Source organism: Calonectris borealis, chromosome 2 (assembly GCF_964195595.1).
Source record: "Calonectris borealis chromosome 2, bCalBor7.hap1.2, whole genome shotgun sequence".
In the NCBI taxonomy this organism is placed as follows: domain Eukaryota; kingdom Metazoa; phylum Chordata; class Aves; order Procellariiformes; family Procellariidae; genus Calonectris; species Calonectris borealis.
In genome coordinates this window covers 170133822-170157808 of record NC_134313.1, presented here as the reverse complement: position 1 = coordinate 170157808, position 23987 = coordinate 170133822, and the positions used below count along the sequence as shown (strand labels likewise).

Genomic DNA, 23987 nt, shown 5'->3' with positions numbered 1-23987 from the left:
TGTTATTCTTGTACCCGTGGTAATTTGTAAGAGTAATTAATTTTTCTCCAAGCTTTTTGCTTTCTTCTCTATTGTCCACCGTTCATTTGGACTCGGTGCAGCTACATTAGAGCCCAGAGCAGTGTAGCAGCATCACCTCTGGCTTGCCAGTTCTTGTCTGTTTAGTGTCCCCAAATGCCAGCTCGCTCCCTCTCTGAAGAAACAGGGAAATCTGCCTGGGTGTGGGAAAGGTTTTCGACAAACAATGTGTGTTTCCAGAGGCCTTGGTTGCTTGCATGTAATGATTTGTCATCTCTGATGAGTTATTTTAGATCTAACAGACTGTAATTTGAAATATCAGAGGGTAGCTGTTGGCTGTGGGTTATCCTTTTCCCTTTTGCATGGGAAGGTTGAACAGGATATGATCCCTGGAAAATAAAATAATCTATTTCTGAGCTTTAGGGATGATTAGTAAGTGTATTAGCTTCAGGGCTCAACTAGCTTCGTCCTTGCCAAAAAAATACTGGCTCTGGCTTTAAGGCATAGGTGAGAGCTCCTGACGAGTTCTTGTTCCTGGCACGGGCTGTGGTAAAGCCTTCCGATGATTTATGCCTATTTAAAATCTTGCCATTGCGTTTAACTTCATGGTCCTTTTTCATCTCGTGATTCCTCAAGGGTGGTTGAGTAACGGCGTTCCTGCCGACCCTTTGGGTACCAAGCGCCGGCGCTCGCCAGCAGCGAGGGCACCGGCCGCGGCACCCGCTCGGGGGAAGCTTCACATGGGCCAGTTCAAACCCGTGTTGGGGCCTTAACGCTCAAGGCTTTGCCACGTCTTTTGTTCACTAAGATGTTTTTTTTTTTTTTTATATAAATGTGTTTTAAAAGATATTCTTGATTCAGAGTCTGAATACCAACCACTTATCTGCAGATAAAACCTGCTATTTATTTCAATCCAGGTTTTTTTTCTTGTGCCTTTTTTTATCTTGCTGGAATCCACGCTCCAAAGCATTTCCCTAATCATTTCATGGCAATTAAAATATCAATTAGTAGATGCCTTTGATGCCCCACCTTTTCTATAACTACGGTTTTCTTGTTTTTTCATCATCTTATCTGACAGTAAGCAGAGGTTTAAGTAGCTAAACCCTCCAATTTGCTTTATTAAAAGAAAGCTGTTTTAAAATGATATGTGCGCTCAACTAACGGTTTATATGTTAATATTTTAGAATATAGGTTTTCTCCTGGCCTTTGGATCAGCGAAACCAAATGGATATTGCAAACAGCTGAGGTTGGAAGGGATCTCTGGAGATTGTCTCCGTAGTATTATATATGGTTACAGAATAGAGTCTTTCACGAGAGGCTAATCGAAGTTCATCCTTTTAATTTAAACCTCAGAACTGGTACTATGTAGTGAGAAGGCTTCTGTCTAGAAAAATCAGGAACTGAATTTTCTGGAAATTGGCTTCTTTACTTATATGACAAAATAAAGGAGTTGTAGTCCTTCCTCTGGGTGTAGGTGCGTGTGCATGTGCGCATCTGCATTGGAAGTAAAATGGAATTTGGACATTGAGGAGAAGGGAAAAAAAAAGAGTTAAATATCCTGGGATGTCTTTCTGAGAAGTCATCTATTGTGATCAGAAAGACATCACCTCCCACTCAAACCAGTTACTCCTTGGTTACCCCTGTACCTTCCTGTGGTTGTCCAAAGGTAATCAATCCATATGCCCAGTTTGTAGAGAACAAATTAATTTCCTCCAGTAACAGCTGATAAAGATTGAGGAATAATTTCTCTACCCAGATGCTATCTAACCTGTATTTCAATGACTTGTCTTCAATAGGAAGAAGAACAAATCTCACCGGGATATTAAGCGAATGCTGTGCGAATGCCCTCCCCTCTCCAAAGAAGAGCGAGCTCAGGGGGAGGTTGCCTGTGGAGAAGACTGTCTCAATCGCCTGCTCATGATAGAGTGGTAAGTAGCGTTTCATGAGTTGCCAGGGCTGGGTGGTGTTGTCCACGGGATGACTTGGGAAGCCCCTAAAGGAATTCAGACTTTCCTGGGCAGTGGCCATGGCTGGTGTGGAGTGATCTTCAGATCCTACGTACCAGCGTCTCACCTTAGATCTTCTGCAGGAGGCTAGATCTTAGCAACCTCCTGTTAAAACCTGCTACAAATGCCTGGAGTCTTCTGCTCCTCAGCCTTAACTCTAGTCCATCATAAGCGTGGTTGGAGGGAGTCAGAAATGCCAATGTAGCTCTACTTGAGATCCTTATTTCCTCTCATGTCTCCTTTTGCATCTCTTGCCTCTCCCCAGAGCCTCACCAGGCTGTGGCTGTTGTCTCCTTTTCCCTCCTGAAAGAGGCTGAGAGAAGAGGGAGCTCCATGTGAGCGGGAGGCAGGGGACAGGGCGCTTAGGGGGATTCATCCCCTGGCATGAGGATTGTCACCAGCTGGAGTGGAAGGAGAGGAATTACCCGGCAGAAGCCCTGCCCTTTGTTTTTAATTTAATAGCCCAGGCAGTAGATGTAGGGGAAGGGGATATCTTGGGGGAAGAACCCATAGAAACTTCTCTTCTTGGGGAGAAGAGGCCAGTTCATCCCATTTTGATGATATGACATAGAAGTACAGTGGCATTCGCATTCCAAATGTTTTTATCTTCCTTCCAGAAATAGATTGTCTGCATTTGCATCTTGACAGTCAGATGGTTATGCTTTTTATAGCAAAACACGTTTGAAGGTTTTACACTGAATTTATTATGGTTCCTTGGTATCTATTTTCCATCTGAGCCGCTTCTGTTATCCTGCTGGGAATTGATTTGTTCCGTTTCCTTCCCTTAGTTCTTCCAGGTGCCCAAACGGCGACTACTGCTCCAACAGGCGCTTCCAGAAGAAACAACACGCAGATGTTGAAGTGATCCTCACTGAGAAGAAAGGCTGGGGGCTGAGAGCTGCCAAAGATCTGCCATCGTAAGCCTTTGCTCTTTGAATGATGACCTTGTGCTATTTTACGCCCTCCTGAAGGGAAAATAAGTTGCTTGCGTTTTCTTAGTGTCACTGACCTTAGTAGATTTGCTGAGGTTCTTCCAGCTTTATATACTGTCCTGGTCCTCTGTCAGGTGTCCCTCTTAGTTATCGACACGTATTTATCCACTAATTGTGTGTCAGATCTCCCACTCTGGTTTTGATCTCTTCTCGTTAGGGTTTCTGACAGTCTTGCCGTGGCTTCATCTTGTGTTTAATCTGTCGTCCCTCCTTTCTCGGTCCGCACTACAAGGTGTCAGAGGAACACACGCTCCGGTTGTGTCTCTTCTTCTTCTCTTCCCAACTCTGCAAGACTTACCCTCTTCTTGAGTCCTCCTTCCTCCTCCTCCCCACCTTTGGACTACATGAAGATCCCATGGGGATCTTTCCTGCCTCGTTAGCCTGTTGTTAGTTAACGGCTGTACGTCTAAGTGCTGGTTTGACATCAGCCACGCTTACAGATACGAGTCTGTGTTTAACTCGTCTCTCTTTCACTAACGCCAGGTGTTACTTGCCCGTAGTGCCTGGGTCAGTGCCTTTATCGACACTGTCTGGCACGGAGGAGCTGGTGGGACTTGAATGCAAGGGTTGTGCGGTGCTTGAACCCGTTGGCAGCAGGATGGATGCCGGTATTTTTGGAATTACAGTCCTGTTTCAAACTGTTGTACTCAAAAAGTGAGCGTGGCTGGGGAGAAGAGCAGTGCTGGGTACGTTTTGCTCTATAGGTGTGTGTGCGAGGAGCAGGTCGGAGGTGGGAATGCCCTCTCGCTAGGTCGGGTAGGTCAAGGGGTTGCCTTCTGCCTTGCCGAGCTGGTGCTTTCTCATACTCCCAGCAGTAAAAAGAGCTTTAGGTGAGGCCATGAGAGAAGAGAGAGGAGCGAGGACATTCGAAGAGCTGCTGGGGGCTGAAGCACAAGGAGGAGCGGGACGAGCAGGAGGCAAAGATGGGGTTTGCTAGGAGAAGGGAGCAAGGCGGGAGGTGAACTGCGGTGAACTGCCACGCTCCTATGGCTAGCAAGTCCCGGGTGGGTTTTTCTCCCCCAGGTTCAGACCTCACCTTTGTGCGCAGGTCGTGCGGGCGTGGGTGTCCTCTCAGATCCACGCAGGGTGAGCAGAAACCAGTCGCACTGCGCTGCAGGTGAACAACAGGCTTTGTAGAAGAAATTGCTGGAGCGTCTTGCCGCGGGGAAGCAGTGCTGTGCGCTCAGAGTTTCGCCAGGCTCCGATTTCCCTCTGAAAAGGCTGTGGGATGGGGATGATGAGTCTGTTCAGTCTCAAGTGCACCAGAGGCTGAGCTTCAAGACAATCTGCCTAGAACTTAATTGTGCAAAGATTTTCTGTAACTCTGGATATTTTAGTGAGTTTCTGTGGAAACTCTGATTTTTTTTTTTTTTTTTTTGCTTCTGTTGAAGACGAAGAGTTCTGAGGAATCCGGCAATGTTTCTGACACTTAAGAAAGCTGTAGGTCTTACAGCAGAGTTTTTTGCTGCTATATGGAATAGATATTCACAGGAAGATACGGGGAAGAGTTTTGATTGCTTTAGAGAGGTATGCCAAGTTATCTAAAATGCGGTGAAAACAATTCTGCGTTTTCAACCCAATATGTTTAACTGAGAGCGCCTTCACACTGTATTAATGTAAAAGATAACAGTGATAAGTGATTGTTAAAGCAAGCGAAAGCTCTCCATCACTGTTCTGTTGCACAGCAACTATATCGAAGAAGATGGTGAGCGTTGTGGCGTTTTCTGGCTCCAGATTTTCCAGATTTGCCAGATAACCTGGTGCTGCTGGACCTAACCTTTGCCAGAGCAGGGTCCTGTTGTTTTTGGAATAACGCGTGCACAGGGAAGCGGTAGTGACGGGGACTGAAGCAGTGCTGCTGCCCCGTGTGGAAATATCAGGTCCAGTTTTATTTAAAGTTTTAGGAATTTCTTTTGAAGACAAGATACGGAGGTCGTAGTAAAGATATGGCTGATAGCGAACAGCTCGCCATAGCAAGCAGCGTGTCTACGAGGTGTGCTAGGATCAGGAACGTTGAGAAAGGTGGGAAGGAGATAACCGTGCGAAGACCACCTTGGGTAAGAGAGTATATAAATCAAGAAGAGCAGCAAAAGTATCCAGCAGCAATTGGCCTGGGTGTCGAGGGATTTGGATACGGTTCCTCAACCCTTGATACAGCGACTGAAGTCTGGGGCTGGCTGCAATATTGCTTTTGTTTCTGTGTCTGCTATTCTGAAAAGCTGTCGTTTGGAGGGAGATTTGCAGACTGGCAGAACGTTGCTGCGGAGCTAAGGCTTGTCTTGGGAGAAGACAACCTTCTCTTGGTTGTCATCCCAGCAGAAGACAGTCTGTGGACTGTCACAAATCCAGCGAAGGGTGGAGAGGTTACACGCTCAGAAGATGACCCGTCCCACCTGATGTGGGTTTGTTCAAAGGTATTTCTAGCTCGGCTCTCCTCGCTGTCCTGTCACTGCACCCGTTTCCCAGGCTTGGAGTTTCGCCGTCAGGACTTTGAGGGAAGCTAACCCAACTAAGCAGCAGGTCATCAGACGACCATTGCTGACACCTTCGTGTTGGTATCTGCAGGCTGGGGAGGCATCTAGGAGAAAGATACGGCTGAGTTATGAGCTGAAGGAGCAGATTAGTGTACCAGAACCTCCCACAGAGGTGGGAGAAGATGGGCATAATTTGTAGATGTGGGCTGGAAGGCCACCACGGTACTGTGCGAGGGGGTGGGAGTAATGATGAGAAGGAAGTGGGGTGAGTGATACCTGCCCAAAACAGGTCCAGGTGGAGCTGGGCAGGAGCTTTTGCTTTCCTGGTGCTCTCCCGGTTAAACACAAGGAAAGAGTTGAAGGGTTCAGGGTGATATTAAGCAAGGGAAAACTTAGGACAGATATCAAGAAAAGCTGTTTCACAATGCGTCTTGGTAGACTGGAGGGTTTAAAGCCTGGCTGTGCTGCAGAACGCAATCTGTGAGGTTTGTGTCTGGTTGCAGGGGTAACTAGTTGTTCTCTTCCATTTCTGCTTTTAAATTCACCTCTCCTATGGTTAAAAAGGATATTTTATTGACCCCTCATTTCACCCACCAGACCAGCAAGGTGTAGACAGGCTTTCCATTTCAATTGAGGAAACCCACCTGCCAGCACCTTCTCTTAATACTCCTTATTTTCCTCTTCACATCGCCCACAAGGTCTTGTTCTTTTACAGAATAAACCCTGCTCGAAGGGGAGCTTTATTCTTGTGTCTGGGCTTTTCGCTGTGATACACCTACCCATGTGATAGTGTAAAAAAAAAAAATTAATCAGAATTGCCTGAGATTAAGGCGTATAATGATCGTAGCTGCACCACCGGGATGACCAGGCTGCAAGTTGTATTCAGAGAGCCCGTCTCAGCAGCAGTTATTTTCTGTTCCTTGGTGTTTCTCGCTTGCGGCTAAGTGGAGTGACGCTTTTTTCCTCTTGGGCATTGCAGCAACACTTTTGTCCTGGAGTACTGCGGAGAAGTGCTGGATCACAAAGAGTTCAAGGCTCGCGTGAAGGAATATGCCCGGAACAAGAACATCCACTATTATTTCATGGCCCTGAAGAACGACGAGGTGAGCAGTGTGGTTGCTGTGCTTGGCTTTGGGGGAGGCTGGCTGGGCTTAGCACCGACTCCCTGTGAACCCACTAAGCGACGTCCTGAACCTATTGGAAATGTTTTCCTAAGGAAAGGAAACTTTGGCTGGCTCTCTGTTGTCATGCCTTACATTTTTTTTTTTTAACCCATTGCTCGGTTTCAAGCTCGTTTAACAGAAGTCTGCTAGCTTGACTGTATTCCAGTGTCCTTGGAGAGGAGGAATTGTCTTCCCAAGGGAAGGGATGGAGCACGGCCCATCCCTCCCACACGAGCAAACCTCCGAGGGAGAGAAACTGCGTCTGTGTCCCAGCTCCGGGAGATGCTTCAAGCGAAACTCTTGGCTGCCCAAGTAAACCCGTCTAGAAAATGTACCAATAAACCACGTTTCCTCACTTCCCTTGCTCGCAGAGCTGCATGAAATTGGGCCACTTTCAGCTGGTGGAGTCCCTACGTGCAGGATTACTGAAATATTTATATACCAGAAATTCTTAATTATTTATCTTTGCTTAGCAGTTATTTCAGCTCTATGGGATCGCGGAGCTGCGACACAGGGAGCGCAGTGTTGCTTACCTTGGGCAACGGGCCCTGCCTTGCTGAGAACAAACTATATAAATAGAAATTTATTACCATATTCTGCTTGTCTCTTCTGTCAAGACTTTTTGGGTCTGGGTAGCTTTACAGTAAATGAGCTAAAAATACTCTGAGTGCTTTTTTCCTCTTTTTTCCCCTAAAGTAAGCAATTTTTTTCGCTGCCGTGAGATTGTTATGTGATCACAAGGGGGCACAGGGGAGTGTTTGCAGTTCTAAAAAGGAGGACGCAGTGATCCAGGAGACGACCTTTCTATTCGAGTACGATGCGTGTGGCAGAGACGTTTGGTGCCACTTATCAGAGGGTCAGAAACAGATATTAAAAATTCAGGATCCCCGCCCAACTGAAGAACTCTGTATTAACCTGCAATGAAAACTAAGAACCATGTACCAGTTGTTTAGCGCTCTCTTTTTTGGGGACACTTAATATCATTATAAAACCCGTTCTCCACACCAAATAAAGTTGATAGCTGGAGCGGGAAAGGGCGATGACTTCTGCATGGGTTGTGTTCAAACGCGCGGTGTTCGTAGCTGTGCTGCTTCGTATTTCTGCCTGGTGCAGAGGGAGAGAGGCTATTTTGCTCTATTTGTTGTTTCTTTTCTTTTCAGATAATCGATGCTACCCAGAAAGGAAACTGCTCTCGTTTTATGAACCACAGCTGTGAACCAAACTGCGAGACACAAAAGGTAAACTGCTGGATCAAAGCTGCTGGCTTCTCACTTCCACTGCCTTGCGACTTAGCAAGCCCAGAGTGAAAAGCATTTCTCCTTTATCTTTATGTCTCTTTGTTTTGGTTTTTTTTTCTGTTGTTGTAACTTAGTGAAATGGAAACAGCTACCTTTGAAATGGGCAAGTACTGCTGATCCAGTTAGCAAGTTCTATATTTGTCAGGGATGCTGTTTGAAGGATTAGTCTTGTTAATTTAAAGCAAAACCAGAGTCAAGCCTGGCTTTTGTAATAATTGTTGTCATCTTGTTTTTTCCTTGCCGTAGTGGACTGTGAATGGGCAGCTCAGAGTTGGATTTTTCACCACCAAACTAGTCCCATCGGGCTCAGAGCTGACGTTTGATTACCAGTTCCAGAGATACGGGTACGTTTCGGCTCTCTCTGCTTAAACTGCTGGAAGTGGGGTTTTGTGAGCGGTGGTGCAATGAAAAAATCCTGCTCCGAAACAAACCGTTGCAAAGCCCCATCTAACAGAGCAGTTGTTAATGAACTGGAATTCAACTATATAAAAACCTACCTGGATAAAGTTTCCTCCATTTCTAACACAAGAGATTGGGAGAGGAATTTCCCGTTGATTTAATATGTCTTTTCCAGTGTCGCTTTATTACCTTTTTGTTCCACTTCATACCTTCTCTCCCCAGTGGAAATTTCCCAGATAATTATCTTGACTGTTTCTTTCCTCTGTCTAATTATTAATTACCCAAGCTCCAGACTTTGCAATGCTCTTAAATAATGCCTCTTCTTCCCCACCCACCCCTGTTTTACGACTTTGCAAACACTTGCAGAGCTGTAAACCCCCAACAGATAGCACGTTCCCTCTTCCTGTCCCGCTCCAGAAGTGCAGGCGTGCAAGCTCCAGCGTGGGCTTTGGCTCCCTTCTCTAAACCTGAGCCTAATATTTTTATAGTGCTGCTTGTCCAGGTGTATGGCAAAGTATTTCACTCTCTTTAATGTGATTAGCACAAAATAGCATCTGATAGGCTTGAAGCAATATGTAATTACGAGATTAATTGTAGATCCATTTTATAATCCCTAGGTTTTTTTACTGAATACAGTTGTTTAAGGAGCGTCTCTTCCTTTTCCTTCTGGATCTGGCCTTATGCAACACTATGGCTCTTTCTATATGCAGAAGAATCAGAAATGAATTTTTGGTTGCATTATAAAATTATTTGTCCTAAAGTGTCAGATGCTGTCACGTAGTTTTCTGCTCCTGGTGCAAACTTGCAGGAAGGCAGGCAAACTTAGCCTCAGCCTTTCTGGTTGCTCTTGCGGCAAGGCGTGTTTTATTTCTAGGCACATGGGAATATCTCTAAAGCTGGGGAAGGTCACGTAATACGCAGTCTGTGCACCCATAATTTTATTTTTGTCTGTATATGGCTTAGTCAGAATCATTGGGGTTTAGTATTGTGGCTCTGTTAGGGCCTTTCTGATGGAGAAGCATTTTTGATTGGTTCACTTTGATGTCTTGCGTATTTGAGCTCTGTGGATCTAGTCTCATCCCACTGGAGTTTTCCAGCTTGGATCTCTTGGTTGTCCTTCCTGAGCTCAGGTTCTGCTTCGCAGAAGATCCTGCAGTTGAGCTTTCGCTAGTACTGCAGAGCCACGTTCCTCCAGTGGATGATGCACATTTCGATAAAAAACCCCCCAACATTCTCCCAAGCAATTGTGGCATATAGTTTAGAATTTCTGGCATGTCAAGTAGAAAATACAGAGACTTTGTAGAAATATTGCCTGAAGATAATATAATTTATATCTTTTCTGATCTCCACAGCTGTAGAACCGTGCAAAAAACCATCTTCCACTTGAATCTTACTATTTCCATGAGTCGTCAGCCCATTCTTTGTTCTGTTTTAAGCAATAAAATGCAAGCCTTTTTCCTAATGAATATATAATCTTGATTATATATTCCTTAGGAAAATTAATATATTGATTGCAATGTGTGGTAAGAAGTTAGCAGACCCAACACCTCCACCTTTTCCTTTCTGGTTCTTGGTTCTTGACCTACAAAGAGCCTGGAAGTGAAGCAGGCTTTGGTTTCCAGCTGAGACAACATGGGATCACGGTAGCTATGCAAGAAATAAAGACTTTGAATTTTCAGTGGCCAGAAAGGCCTTGCCGTGCAGAGAAGTTCCTGTCCCTTTCTTCTGAGGATGCACTTAAGAGTAAGGTAAAATAACTCGCTGTGGATGCAGTTGATCTGTTACTAAACTGCTCTGTTGCTTATGCCACCAACAGCAAAGAGGCTCAGAAATGTTTCTGCGGCTCGGCCAACTGCCGGGGTTACCTGGGAGGAGAGAACAGGGTCAGCATCCGAGCCGCCGGAGGAAAAATGAAAAAGGAGCGCTCCCGTAAGAAGGACTCGGTGAGTCTGATTCTCCCTTGTACGTGTGTTTCTATTTATTTCTAAGAGTAGCAGCAGCCAAGGGCTGACCGTGGGCTTGATCCTCTCTGTGTGAGCCTTCAGGTCACCTCTGTAGTCGTCTTCTGCCATCAATGACTCATGATGACCTCAAGGTTCAGTCTTTTCCATGGATGTATTTGTATCATTTTATTTGACAGGGGCCCTCAATACTTGGGTTTTCTTGGAGCTTTAGTTAAATCTGTATTTCCTTTCTCTGGGTTAATAGCACGAAGTCCCACCAGAGAGGGACTTTCACAGGTACCATATCTAGTCATCGATACTGCATGCTACTAAAAAGCATACTAAATTCTACGTGGTTTTAAAAATTTGTTTTGTCTTGCATGATTTTTAAACATCGGTGAAAGACGGGCAATACCGGCTTCACCGTTCAGGACATTACCTGGAATTTGACAGCTGAAAGGGTGCAGATGTTTGCCATCTCCAGCTGGGATGTGAAATTTGAATCTCTTAATTGCTTTGGCCTAGAGGCAAGTCAGCTTCCAGGAGGAACTTGTATGAACATGGGTCGTATTTGTGCAGATTTCAGTTACAGTTGTGTTTGCAGACGGAGGTGAATGAAATATGTAACTTAAATCCAGGCTTTTTTTTTTAGTCTTTTTATAGCTTTTCATGCATGTAATCCTCTTCTGTGAGCCTGCTCCCCACATTGAATTGCAGGGATGGGTTCACATGGTAGATGTAGGAGACTGCAGAGAAGTCTGAGCAAAGCAGTCAAAAGGAGTTTTTCCTGGGTGCAGACTGCTGGGCGGGCTTCTTTGGGAGAAGCTACCTTTGAAAATGCCAGCTTCATTTTTATTTACTGTGTCGGAGAGTCAGGAAGCCAAGAAATTATTTATAAGTCATTTGTAAGTGGTTTTAAAATGCTAATTGGTGGCACTGAGCACTAGGCTAAATTATGAACGTTGGTATTTCGGTGTCCACACGGAGAGGAATGCGCCTCTGGTTGTAAAGATTATAGATACCGGTTAGGTATTTAAAGGAGTAAATCTATCTGCAATTAAAGATAATCTCTTAGTGCACATCTGTTTTCCCGTGTGAACAGATAAACTTGCGACTGGGAGTATTTTGGTGCGCACACCTGGAATTTCCTCCGCTCAGCGTTAGATGTATACATCTAAGACGTGCCATTCGTTAGGGGAAATGGGTATTAGAGTCGGGGATTCCTGCCTGTTGTGTGTGTGCCAGCCGGGAGTGCAACTGGCTGCCCTCTGTCCCCAGTATAAACAGAACTGGTGGGAACCGTGTGCTCTTGTATGGGATTTAAGGTCTTAAAAAAAACCCCATCATAGGCCAGATAAAAGAAACCCAATCACGCTGAGTCGAATTAAAGCCAGGCTTCTTTTTCGTATGGGCAGATTTCTTGGGACAGGCTTCTCCTGGCTCTCAAAGCCAGGGAACGGATCGTCTCTGCCGTCACGTAGGGTGGCATGAGCCTGGCACGGCCTCAGAGTTGTTTTTCTTTGGCCATGGTAGGTGGACGGGGAGCTGGAAGCGCTGCTGGAGAACGGAGAGGGTCTCTCCGATAAGAACCAAGTTCTCAGCTTATCCCGCCTGATGGTTCGGATCGAAACTCTGGAGCAGAAGCTCACCTGCCTCAAACTCATACAGGTGAGGAGGTCCCAGCTGAAGGGGAGGAAACCATGTCCTGTTAAAGCAATGTCCCTGGAGCTCTCGTTAGAGGAAGAGGGGGAAGGTGGGAGAAAGGTCCCGCACTTGTGCCAGCATCCCCAGCGCGAGCCGAGCGGTTCTGCTTGGGCTATAGATGTGTAATCTCCACGTCTCCACCCTTCGCTCGTTTTGTATTTGGTAGAACTTGGGTGGTGATGCAAAATGCCCATTTCTAGAAGCCAGTTGTACGTAAGGGATTTAGACTGTAAATGAGTAGTTTTTCGGCTTAAAATCGTAGCTGTCTCACCTCCGAGATTATCCTGTATTTTTACCTCTGACTATGCGCAGATGAGGTGCAGCCAGTTTTCTGTGCAATCCATTATCGTTAAGTTTTATTCCCCAATACGAGCTGTCCACCAGGTAACGGTTATAATGGTTCTGCTGCATGCGTTACTGCTCCAAACCCGGCAGTTGTGGCCACTTAAATGACGTTGGACGTGTGCTGATCTTGGCAGGTGCCTCGTTCTGGCTTCTGCGATGGGTTTGACAGGTAACGTAAGCCCAGTTGAGCAGTTAGCCGTGTTAGCCTGGGGGAATCAAACTTTTTTTTGCCTGTAAGTCTCTGACCATTCCCACGGACTCTCTCTTAACTTTGGCTCATCCAGAACACGCACTCGCAGTCCTGCCTGAAGTCTTTCCTGGAGTGTCACGGCTTATCTCTCCTCTGGATTTGGATGACGGAGCTGGGCGATGGGAGAGGAAGCACCGCTAACAACCTGAAGTTGCAGCTGGAGGTCAGTAATTCCCTCGGGTCTGAAGCTTTCCTAGCGGCGTTGCTAATTGCTCAGAAGCATGATGATTTTCTTTTTCTTTTTTTTTTTAAATATATATATTACATGCCAAGTGTTCCTGAAAACAAACTGCAGGTATCCTTAAAACTAAACTTCTAAAACAACCTAAAACTCCTGCTTTAAGCGAGATCCTTAATATACGGAAAGAATTTGTTCTTGTGGTTTAGTTAGGGACATGAGCCAGACTTAAATAAAGATCATGGCTGTTTATTCCGTACTGAACTGCACAGTACGGAATTGACGGTATTGACGGTCTGAAGTGGAACTTGAATATTTCTGTTTTCTATATGCACTTCGGCATTGCATGCAGAAAGACATCTGGAAGTTCCTTTATTAAAGACGCTTCTGCGAGAAGGTTGCTGTGCAGTTTGGAGAGGCGCACGTGGTCCTGCATCCCAAGCAAGAAAGCAAAAACCTTGTGAGCTCTCGAGCTCAGGGCACCTCTTCTCCTGCTAACTTCTCCTTTGTTTTTCAGAAGCGGTGACAATCCTGCCCAACCCTGCTTCCTTAGCTCAGCACCGTTTTTTGCCAAGCTGGTACTTAGCATTTCTGAATGAGTCGTGTCCTGCTCATGCCTTTCTCCTCTTTAACACCGTGGGTTCAGGTGTTCCCTCTGAGAAACGGGCGCTGTTGGTATCAGAAGGTGAAGAGCTGCCTACGTGTGCTTTTGTGAGCCTTCAGCTCTTGGGGTGGGATGAGGATACCTGAAGGTTTTTGGAGCCCAGCTCTATATCAGGCCTAATAAGACGGCTTCTGTGCTTCTCTCGAAGCGCCTGTGTCAGTGGTGGTGAGAGGGACAGCAGGTCTGTCCGCTCAGCAACGTGTCCTATGGGAAGGGCACCATTTCCACCGCCTAGTCCTCCTCCATCCTTCCTTAGACAAAGTTTTGGCTGTAAATACCTGGAAAACTTCAGTGCTGTCGGGTTAGGGGTCTCTGATGTTAAGTTAGAGCTTGCTGTCTTGTAGGGTTTGAGTAGACCTACCCGTATTTCATCAGCCTTGCGCTGTGCAGAGCATGTTGTTGCTGATGGGCCATGTACGTTGTGTACCAGGCACGGATTCAGCGGGTGCCTCCAGTTTTCTCTCCTGCTGATGCGATGTGGCTTTTCAGTACTTACAGCCAAAGCAGAAGTGCTTGACAGCTGCTGAGTCAACATTCCTCTCGCCGCGGTGCTGTATGGGGAGGCGCTGCTCACGAGGCCACAAAAAGATCTTTTGAGACCAAATCTACAGGGACTGAGTTAATCTGTTGCAGTAACTGCTCTTAGGAGGGAGCTGAGCTATTCCCCTTTGGGACTGCGGTATTTTCTTCTTCGGGGTAGTAGGATCCATCCCACTTGATAGATGATGAAGCCGTTGTTCTGAGGGAGTCTCAAGTCTGGATTTTTGTACATATGGTGCCTACCTCTTTGTCCCTGACGTACAGGTGCCATGGCATCGCAGAGCTGCTAGGTAGCTCGCCTCCGACGCGTCTTCGACCTCTAGCTTTGGAGAAATCAATGGTCAGCTTAGACTCTGGTTTTCCCCTGGAATAGATTCGGGCACTCAACCTCATTGGTCTCAAACCCAGAGCTGCTCCCCCCAAGCTTCAAGAGGGAAGCCGCATTGCTGTGGTAGTGGTGGCTTCGCCTCCACTCTCGATGCATCTGGTCACAATACCCTGTCAACTTTGGTGGGGTTTTGTGGGATGGATATGGTCTTTTAAAATCCAAGTAATTCTTCACTGAGTTGCAAGTGGGGCTTGGGATAGGGGCCAGCTCACACTTTGCTTTTTTTCCCCTTTTTTTAAAAACACTCATTGTTTTAAGAGAAATGGTCTTTTGGCCATCAGATGCCCATGGCAGTAATTATTGTAATGCCATAAAACCATCTTCTGTCCTTCACCTCCTGGAGGGCTGGTTTTCAAAGTGAACAAGTTGAAAAGTCCTGGCTGTCTCTTGCTTCAAAAACGGGGATTTGGGGTCTGGTCTTGGGAAAGAAGTTGCTGAAGTCACTTGCTGGATCCTGGAAGGGTTGTGCTCATTTAACGTCTGGTGCTTCTTTCTGTGCCCGTGATCCCCGTTCCCACTGACAGGTTTTGTAAAAGGATTTTGAAGATCTTTTCAATAATGTGTTTCTCATCTCAGGTTTTGGACACAACCCAGTTGAGGCCAAGCTTTTTGGCTGGTCTCCAGGGGAAAGCGCTGTAGCATGAGCTGTGCTGTGGTCTCTGACACTGTGTTAGCTTCATCACCTGGTACCTCTGGGTGTTTCCTGGTGTCTAAAGGAGGATTCCTGTTCCTGGGACTGCCTTGTTGTGGTACTGGGAGTGCAGGTGCTAGCGGCAGCCTCATCTGCTGGCGAGATTAAATCAGCTGGAAGTGCCATTGGTATCAGAGATGCTCGCCTCGTCTCATGGTTGGAGGACTGAAGGAAGATCCCCAGTTGTCCACATCTCTTTGTGCCTAAGGTTTAGCTCCAGAGCAGCAGACTTGTCTCCTTCCTGCAGGCGCTGGTAACGCTCCAGCCTCTGCTGCAGCACAGGGCACCTCTGTCACGCGAGGAAAAAGCTTTCCCCGTATTGGTTTGCAAACTTTTTCTGGTCAATCTCTTCTGTTTTGACTGCTGATACATCTTGACGTTTCTGATCAGGTTTTCTTTCATGTAGCTTATCTAACTGCTGTATTGTTGTATCGATTGTCCTAGGAATGAGTATGGCCAGCTGTAAGCATCTAAGCACTTTGAACTCAGTTTAATTGCAACTAATTGCTAAATTAGTCTAATTGCTAAATACTTGTGCTCACTGTTTTCCACCCACTCACGGTTTATTTGCTCTCAGCAGAAGTTCACCGCTGCCGTTCAGCCTTGAGCAGGGATGCCGCTACCCCTGACCCGTGACCTGTCACCACCATGTTGATACTTCAGTTACCTCTTGTTGAGAAAAGGAGATTGCTCCAGGTTGGAGAGGGCTTTAAATTCTAATGGCTCTAACAACGTGACTTTTGTCTTTGCGATTAGATTATGAAGACACTAGAGCTCCTGCCGATACCTACCAAGAACATGCTGGAGGAGAGCAAAGTGCTTCCCATTATTCAGCGCTGGGCTCAGACCAAGACCGCTGTCCCACAGCTCAGCGAAGGGGATGGCTACTCGAGCGAGAACACCTCGCGGGCTCACACGCCACTCAACACACCAGATCTTTCCACCAAGCAGAGCGCGGAAGGTGACACGGACACCCCTAAGAAGCTGGTATTTCGAAGGCTGAAAATTATAAGTGAAAACAGCATGGACAGTGCCATCTCGGATACAACCAGTGAGCTGGAAGGGAAGGAGGGCAAAGAGGACCTGGACCAGCTGGAGGGTGCCCCGATGGAGGTGTCAGAGGAGCAGCCGCAGCAGGAGATCAAAGCTGCTGTTGATGTGCCGGTGGAGAGCAGCAAACCCCAAGCTGCAGAGCTGGAGGCTGAGCCTGAAGCGGAGGTCAAAGAGAGCAACGGTGCAAAGCTGGAAGAGCCCATTACGATGGAAACGCCATCTCAAGACGAAGAGGAAGGCGTATCCGATGTTGAGAGTGAGAGAAGCCAAGAACAAACGGACAAAATTGTGGATGTGAGCGATTTGGCTACCAGGCTGCTCGACAGCTGGAAGGAGCTCAAGGTAAGAGGCACCTACCTGCAGCTACACCACCTCTGCTCTTGCTAAGGAAAATGCAGAGCTGTTCGCGGTTCGGTACAAACTGGAGCTAAATTGTTGTCCTGTTGGTAAATGTTTGACAACTAAGATTGCCTTTTCTACGCAAAAGGGCTTCTCCAGGTGCTTTCTATATATATCCTTTCATTGCAAACTGCCCTGTACGTGACTTACAGTAGATTTCCAGGCGTCGGTGCGCTGCACGCTGAAAACAGCAGATAATTCAGTTTGGGCACCACAAAGACACCTTAGTCATTCAGCTATTTTTTAGGCTGTTCAGGGGGAGGGCAGCTCTAAGGGATTGAGATTCCCTTCTCAACTGATGAGAAAAAAAGTCTAGCAACAGCGCCACAAGCGTTTTTGGTTGAAGTGGCCCAGTATCCGTCAACGTTGAAACAAATTGACGGACCGTCTACTCCTAAATTCAATTATCACAACATCGTTGGCGTTTCCTGTCCTGCTAACATCTGCTTTGCATCTGCAACGTATAGAGCCTCCAGAAACCGGTCTGTTGGCCATATTGCGTTCTCTCGATAGTAGTAGTGCTGGGTTAACCTCTGGGTGTTTGCAATTGGTGTTAGAGCAGGTGAATACTCAGATTTGTGGGTGTTATTTGAGCCTTTAAAGACTACTAGAGTATGCAGTTGCTCACGGTTTCACTCCCATCAAGGTCTTCCTCGAGCAGATAACCTCTTTAAGAGAAGGGCTTGGTGGCTGCAGGCTGCCTTCTCTCCTCCAGAATCAGGCCCCTGTCCCTGTGCAGCATCAGTGGCCAACTTGGCCGCTCGATCTTCAGCCAAAGCTTTTTTTGATGGGACATAGGACGACGTTCCAGTAACCCGCCGCTCAACGCTTCAGGCATTTCCTGGGGTTTCTTTAGGTCTTTGGAAATTCCTTGCCCATCTGCTGCTTCTGTAGGATTATATTCCTTATATTATATTCCTTATATTATATTTGAGAGCAAGAGGGGTGGGAGCCTTTAAGTTGCTTTTACACTTTAATAAGTGTAAAAGCAGCATTTGCGGAGGATGCAGCAGAGGAATCGAAGGCGCTGCTGTGCTTCTGGCACAGTGTGGGCTTGGTGGAAAAGGTCGTGGAGGGTCTTCTGCCCTTCTCTTAATCAAGACTCCACCCAGTTTTAATTACTGGAAGTAGTCTTTAAGCAAATTTATGTTTTACAATGCATCATATAGCTAAAGAGTTGATTTACCCATTGAATCTGGTAATGAGTAATGATTTAGAAGAGGCTAATAAGAGTAATGGGTGATACGCATACTGCAGTGCCACGCGCAGATGGAGGAGACGCAGCAAGCTTTTGAGTCCGTGAACCTTTACTTGTACCGTTCAGTGACCGTAGCTGCAAACATCAGCATTTATAAAACGTATCTAGAGATTTACATAAGTCTTAAGAGAAATCTTACCTTAATCTCTGAATTTTTCAGAAGAATCAGATACTCTTGAACAGTTGCAGAATTTGAGCATAATCATTTGTGCCATAAATCTTAGTGGGAGAAGAGGTGAGACTTTACTGTACAAACAACTAAAATACGTTTCGATAGAGGAGTTAGCTTGTGTTTCCTTTTTTTTTCCCCTCCCCTCTTTACCGAGTGGATCTGTGATACATCGTTTACTAGATTTTAATTTGCAGACTCTTAAAATTCACGATTTTCTTTATTGAAGTGACACTGTCAGGCTGAATTTATGCTTAAATTGAAACAAAGTCCTTTTCCATCCATTGCTAATACCTGGGATTGTTTAAACTGGAAGTTAAGCCAAGTCCTAGTCCTACACTGCTTTGGTGATAGACTTGGTTTGGACTACCCAGATCCAGTCTTCTGTTTGCAAGCAGACGTGTTCACTTCCAGGATCGCGTGCTGCGGTGTTTAAACTTGAAACAGCACAGAAAAAATGTTGAAAAACACTAATGAAAAGCCTGAAGTTTCACGAAATGAGTGACTTCTCCAAAACGTTGGTTTAAGACCAAATTTGATCTGACAGTGTCATTTGAACACCAAGGCTTGTGTTTTCTTTTGAGCTTGGAGGAGCTCAGCCTTGGGTATCTAGAGACCTTTGCTGAAGCCCGTGGTCAGGCTGTGGAGTCACAACCCGTCCCTGTTGCTATTTAAGATGTGGATTCACATCCTATCTGTGTTATAGTGTACTTATTAATTAACCTCGTGTCGTTGCAAGGATGCTAATAGCTTGATGCAGCCCTCATTTCTGGTCGTAGGGGTGGGGGTGCATCTCACAAGCCCTAGCTTTGTAGTAATCCCAGCAGATCCAACCCAAAAAAGCAGAATCATGCCACGGGGCTGCGAAAACTCATTTTTCTTCTGTAAAGCATTTGCGGGGGAAACTCTGACCTGGGGTTGTGTTCTGTCCTGGACTTTATCGTGGCACTAAGAGTTAACTGCTTCTGTCCGACTCTCACCTGTTAAGATGCCACCATAGGACAGCCCGGAGGTGGCCGATGTCTAAAAGAAAAGACTAAGCTGGCAGGGCAATGCTTTGGATGGAAGGGGGATGGATAGTCACCTTGGAAAACCCGGTCACCCCAGTGGCAAGAGAGCCAGGTGCCTTTTCCAGCACGTCCAAGCTTTTTAAAAGCTGGTTTTGTTTTGAGTGGTGGAACATCTGCAGTAACTGGCATTGGCTGGGGGGGCGGGAGGGTCTGAAACCTCGTAACTTAAGCTATGTCCTCTCCAGTCTTGCTGATGACCCCCTTGTAATTTCAACCATTTCCATCTAGCTTCTCAGGGCAGCAAGGAGCTGACCATGTGTCTCCTTTTCTCAACTCCATTTTCAACTCCGTGCTGAAGAAGGGAGAGGACATAGCGTGCATACGGTGAAGAAACGGGAAGATGGTTGGGAAGCTGGATGATGCATGAGCAATATAATAGGTGAAAAGAGGACAGAGGTGGTTAACTCATTGATGCCGACGTTATTTTGGTGCGTCCATTGCCGGCAATGGACGTCGCTCCGGGAAAATCCCAACTCCTGGCATGAAAGGATTAAGTGAGCTATCTTTTTCTATACCTCTATACACAGGACTTGTAAGTCCTCGGCTTACAGGGCTCATACACTCCGACTCCTTAACCCGCGAGGAGCTACATACCCATCGCAACACACACTCACACTCCCCGGGGTAAGTTTTCAGCCTGGGCTTGTGCACGCCGTTCCCGCTCTCCGAGGAAGCGGTGCATGTCTTCTCCCATGCTGAAAACTCACTCTGAGTGGCAAAGGCTCATTGGTGGACGCCCAGCAGGGTGCAGGTGGTGGTTCAACGTGGTTCTTCCAGGCGTCTTAGCCTGCTCCAGCCGGAGGATTGCGCTCAGGTAAGGCTCCGTGGACTGATCCAGCCAAACCCATGGTGGAGGCAACATGCGACGTGATGGCTAACAGACCATCTTGGCATCGCAGGAACAAGCAGTAGGGTCAGCACTGCCAAGCATGGCAAGCTTTTCTCAACGTCCTTTTGATAGCTTACGTTTCAGTAGCTAAGGCTGAGGGGCAGGAGAGCATGTTTGGCTTCAAGCGTAGCATGTGCTTTAATATCGTTGGTGTTTCAGGGTGGTCTTGACCATTGGGGTTTCCTCACCGTTTACGCCAAAGCAGGGCCTTGAGGTCCTGTAGCTCCACTACCCAAGCTGTAAAGACTTGTGATGACCCGTTACATGTCTAAAATCTGTCCCGTAGCGAACCCGCGTGCTCTGCCAACTGTCTAATGCCACGTGAACACAACTGCTGGCTGCTGCAGAACATCCCACCATGCTAGCGTGGCTTGGGTGCCGCTCTGCTGCAGGTGGGACTGAGCTTTTGGCATCTTCCTCCACCCCCGGGTGGACAGATGGTGCTCTCACCTTCCGGGGAGGGGGCAGGTAGGAGTTGTAGCTGTGAGGATCTTGCCCTTTTGAGTTGGAGAAGAACTTTTTTTAAAGAAAAACCTTTTGAAAGAGCCAAGTGTCGTGGGTTTAAAAGATTTTAGTTGGACGCTTCTGGCCGCACAAGTATTTAGCAGTGACTTGGAGTTCAAGGCTCACATGTTACCCCAACTTTGGCCAAGGTGGACTTTCTCTTTTGCAATGAAAACACCCATTCTGTGAGCTTAATTATCAGCCTGAACAGGGATACCAGAGCCAGTGACCCAGGCAAACTGAGCTTTCGTCTTCCCCTGAGATAGTCTTTCCAAATCACGTCCGATACATCTTGATAGGACAGCCTTGTGAAGCTGCTCTCGCCTGTCCTGTTCCCACACAAGCCGTCCTGGAGCGACTGGCTCTCGCTCCGGCACGCACATTGCATGCTTTAATTAGGAGGCTTATAATTTGTTATAACTTACAGCAAGAAATAGTTTGTGAAAACAATAGGCACTGGTGAGCGGCCAGGCTGTTGTCTGTGGTGGGTTTTTTAGGCCTTCAAGCAGGGATGTCGTGGCATTAGTCCTTTTGCTCTCCTCCATCCCTTGGCATCATGCTGGAGCTTCATGCTCCTGCAGAGGGGACGGGGAGCTGCAGAGGGAAGAGAGGAGGGAGGAAAGCAAGGAAGAGGAGATCCAGCCCTGGCTGGTGGAACATTGGGTACCCAGACTGGTAGGGGTCGGATTTGGTCGCGTGGTGTTTCTTCAACAAATCAACAACGTAAGTTCAGAGTACTCCAGAGCAGAGTTAGGTGAGACAACACAGTCTGCAGGTCATCTTGGCTTTGAGCGCATAAGCCCTGCCAAACGCTGTGAGCTCCAGAGGGCTGCAGGTGGCTTTCCAGCTCTACATCCAGGTGTGGGATTCATCCCCTCAGCCCCAGGAGAAGCGTGCCAGATCCCCAGTTGGGTGGCAGAAGTTCTGAAGCGTGGGTGCGCGGCTGGGTTGGCACGGGTCGGCGTAGAAGAGCGGTCACCCCTTTGCCTGCTGGGCTCGCGTTGGCATGAACACAAGACGAGCCTCTACCCAGTCGCGCTGCTCTTTCCCTGCGCCCATCACGGGTGTCCATTGGTCTTCTCCAGTTTAGTCCCATTAAGTCAGAAATAATTGGCAGCTAAGGGACCAATTTCTGGAGAGTTCCGTTAAGCGCGCTCTTCCTTTCCTACTGCTGCGTCCTTTGAGCCTTGAGACCGCTCTGCAGCTCCCTTGCCTCTCCCAAGCCAAGGGTGGTTTGTGTCTGCAGCTGGACAGCCTCAGTCCTGGGGTGTTTTTTTTTTTCTTTTCTTTTCTTTGTAACAGACTTGTATCACTTTTCTTTCTGTGTTTAATTTTCTGTGCAACTCATTAAAAATTGTTCTGGAAGGTAGAGAGCCATTTGGACTCTGTTAGCGGCGGTTGCATTGATTTAGCAGCTATGCACGCTCAAAGCCAGCAGCTTCCGTTTCCAAAAATAAAATAGGCTTTTCTTCGGAGTTCCCCCTGGCTTGCGTCTGGTTTGACCACCATCTGGTTTTCATGGAGCAATTTTGACATATTCCTCTGTTCGTTGCTGGTTCAAAGACTTGGCTGCCTCCATCTTCACCAGACCGATGCTGGCGGCTCCGCAGCCCGTTGGGTAGATCCGTAGCTGCTCTCCAGCAAGACGTACCTCGCTCCCCGGTTCATAATTATCTCGTATTTTGAGCCGCCTGGACCTTCGTTAGGGCAATACGATTTGATGGGACGGATCCTGCCATGGGTTCACCCATTTTCCCCCTGCAGTGCCTCCTGTCCCTGTGGTCACAGCCGTGTCTTTCAGAGGAAGATGCTTTCTCCTACCTAGGGAGGGCAGATGCTTTCTTGCCCCTTGCACCTTCAGCCATCTTTGAACTTGAAGCTTAGCCTCAATTATCTCTGTTGAGTTGAAATCGCTGTATTTCTTAGCTTCAGCAGCTGCGCTTTCAAGGTCATGGTGACCCTAAAGCAACGCGTGGCAGGAGCAGGCAGTGCCCTCTTTGCCAAATCCACTTACTCAAGGTGGCCCCTGGCATCCTTCTATTCCCATTGACCCTTTTTCCAGTAGTTTCCCATTGCACGTCCTGCTATTTAATGGGACAGGTCTTTTTAGGAGCTGGGCAGGCTGGTCTAGCTTAGCTCTTCCCTCCACTTGCCTGCTGCGTTGTCCTTCACCTGTCCTGGCTGGTTCATCCATCATCTCATGGCTTGGTAGCTCCTCATCACACCTTCTCTCCTGCTGATGGGGACGCCGGTCGGGCCAGACGTGGGGTGATTTTTTGAACGTGCTGCTCTGTGGTGTGTCTGAGAAGGAGCTTTTTGCGGGGGTGAAGCAGGAGAAAGAAAATAAATGGAGAAACCCAAAGACCTGCTTTTGGGTCTGCAGAAGCTGCCTTTGTGGTCCGCTCCTTCCCGCACGAGGTTGTAAGAGGCAAAATCATCCCTGCCGCTGGACGGCGAGTAAATAGCGTTATACGTTATTATCCCAGCCGGCTCCTTCTGCATCCCTCCCCACCCCAAAGGGGAGCTGCTGCCTTCTGTCTTTGCCCTTAGTTAAACACATGCTAGATTTGGGGTCTTTTGATCCATAGCAAATGTGTAAATAAATAAGAACAATTAAAAAAAGACCTATTTACAGACTCTTAATGCCTGTCATCACGGCATACGTGAGCGTATTCAGACACTTCGAACTGCACGTGTTTGCTGCATTGTTCAGGCTCCACGGAAAAGCAAAATAGGTATTTAAAAAAATAAAAATCTTGGCCAAAATCACTTTCTTTTAACATTCAGCAGCACTTTTGAAGTGGTTTTGTCTTGTGAACAGACCACAACAGGGTTACTTGTACTTTCATTTATTTCACCAAAGGAAAATATATTTTCTTAGCCCATGGGGCACATGGTTTTTTTCCTGACCCAATAAAAGTGGGATTCTCAAACCTGGGCTCTCTCGTTAAATCCCGTGCTGGAGGTGGACACATTGCTAACGAGTGATGCAATCTGGTGCACCCAGGCAGCCCAGCGCAGACAGCAGTCAATTAATTTCCAACCAGCTTTAAAAAATCAAATGGGATTTTATTTAGAAAATGAACATTATATGAGGTCGAGAGTCCAGTCGAGCTAAAGCTTTGTATTTCTGAGGGTAGGGAAGCTTTAAATACCCAACTAGAAGCAGCCTTCACTCCCCCGGTAACAGTTTTATGCATCTTTTTCTCCCCTCTGCCTCATCCATGCCCTAAATTAAAGGATATTTTGGTGCTGTAGGGAAGGTGCCCACTGTTTTCCCCCCGAGGCATCGAGGTACGATCAGCGCTTGTGGCATCTCGTCGAGTATGAAGAATTAACGCCGTTCGGCGGCTCTGATGGTCGTGGAGCGGGGACCTGGGGAGGCGGCTTCACTGAGGTTTTGGCTTTGCTCCATCTCCTGTAGGAAGGCACAAATCCTGCCCTGGGAAAGCCGGGATCTCAGCACACTCCACCAGAACAGCTTCTTTGTATAGCGCTGAGTGTATCTTTTATGAATTAATCACCTTTTTTTGGGATGCAGTTGCAGCCTCCATCAGGGATGCCCCAGATTTTCTCTCTCTGATTTTTCATA

The 23987-nt window shown here is 47.1% G+C and overlaps 1 protein-coding gene across 2 annotated transcripts in view; it reads left to right on the top strand.

The window, feature by feature from the left end:
* The window catches only part of SETD2 (SET domain containing 2, histone lysine methyltransferase), a 69194-nt gene that overhangs the window by 24125 nt on the left and 21082 nt on the right, over nt 1-23987 (top strand). For both annotated transcript variants that reach the window (XM_075144382.1, XM_075144383.1), the window contains 9 exons: nt 1815-1946; nt 2813-2941; nt 6470-6593; nt 7814-7891; nt 8198-8295; nt 10167-10293; nt 11827-11961; nt 12627-12755; nt 15810-16448. In XM_075144382.1, the coding sequence (XP_075000483.1) occupies nt 1815-1946; nt 2813-2941; nt 6470-6593; nt 7814-7891; nt 8198-8295; nt 10167-10293; nt 11827-11961; nt 12627-12755; nt 15810-16448 (1591 nt within the window). The remainder of the gene's footprint in view (nt 1-1814; nt 1947-2812; nt 2942-6469; nt 6594-7813; nt 7892-8197; nt 8296-10166; nt 10294-11826; nt 11962-12626; nt 12756-15809; nt 16449-23987) is intronic.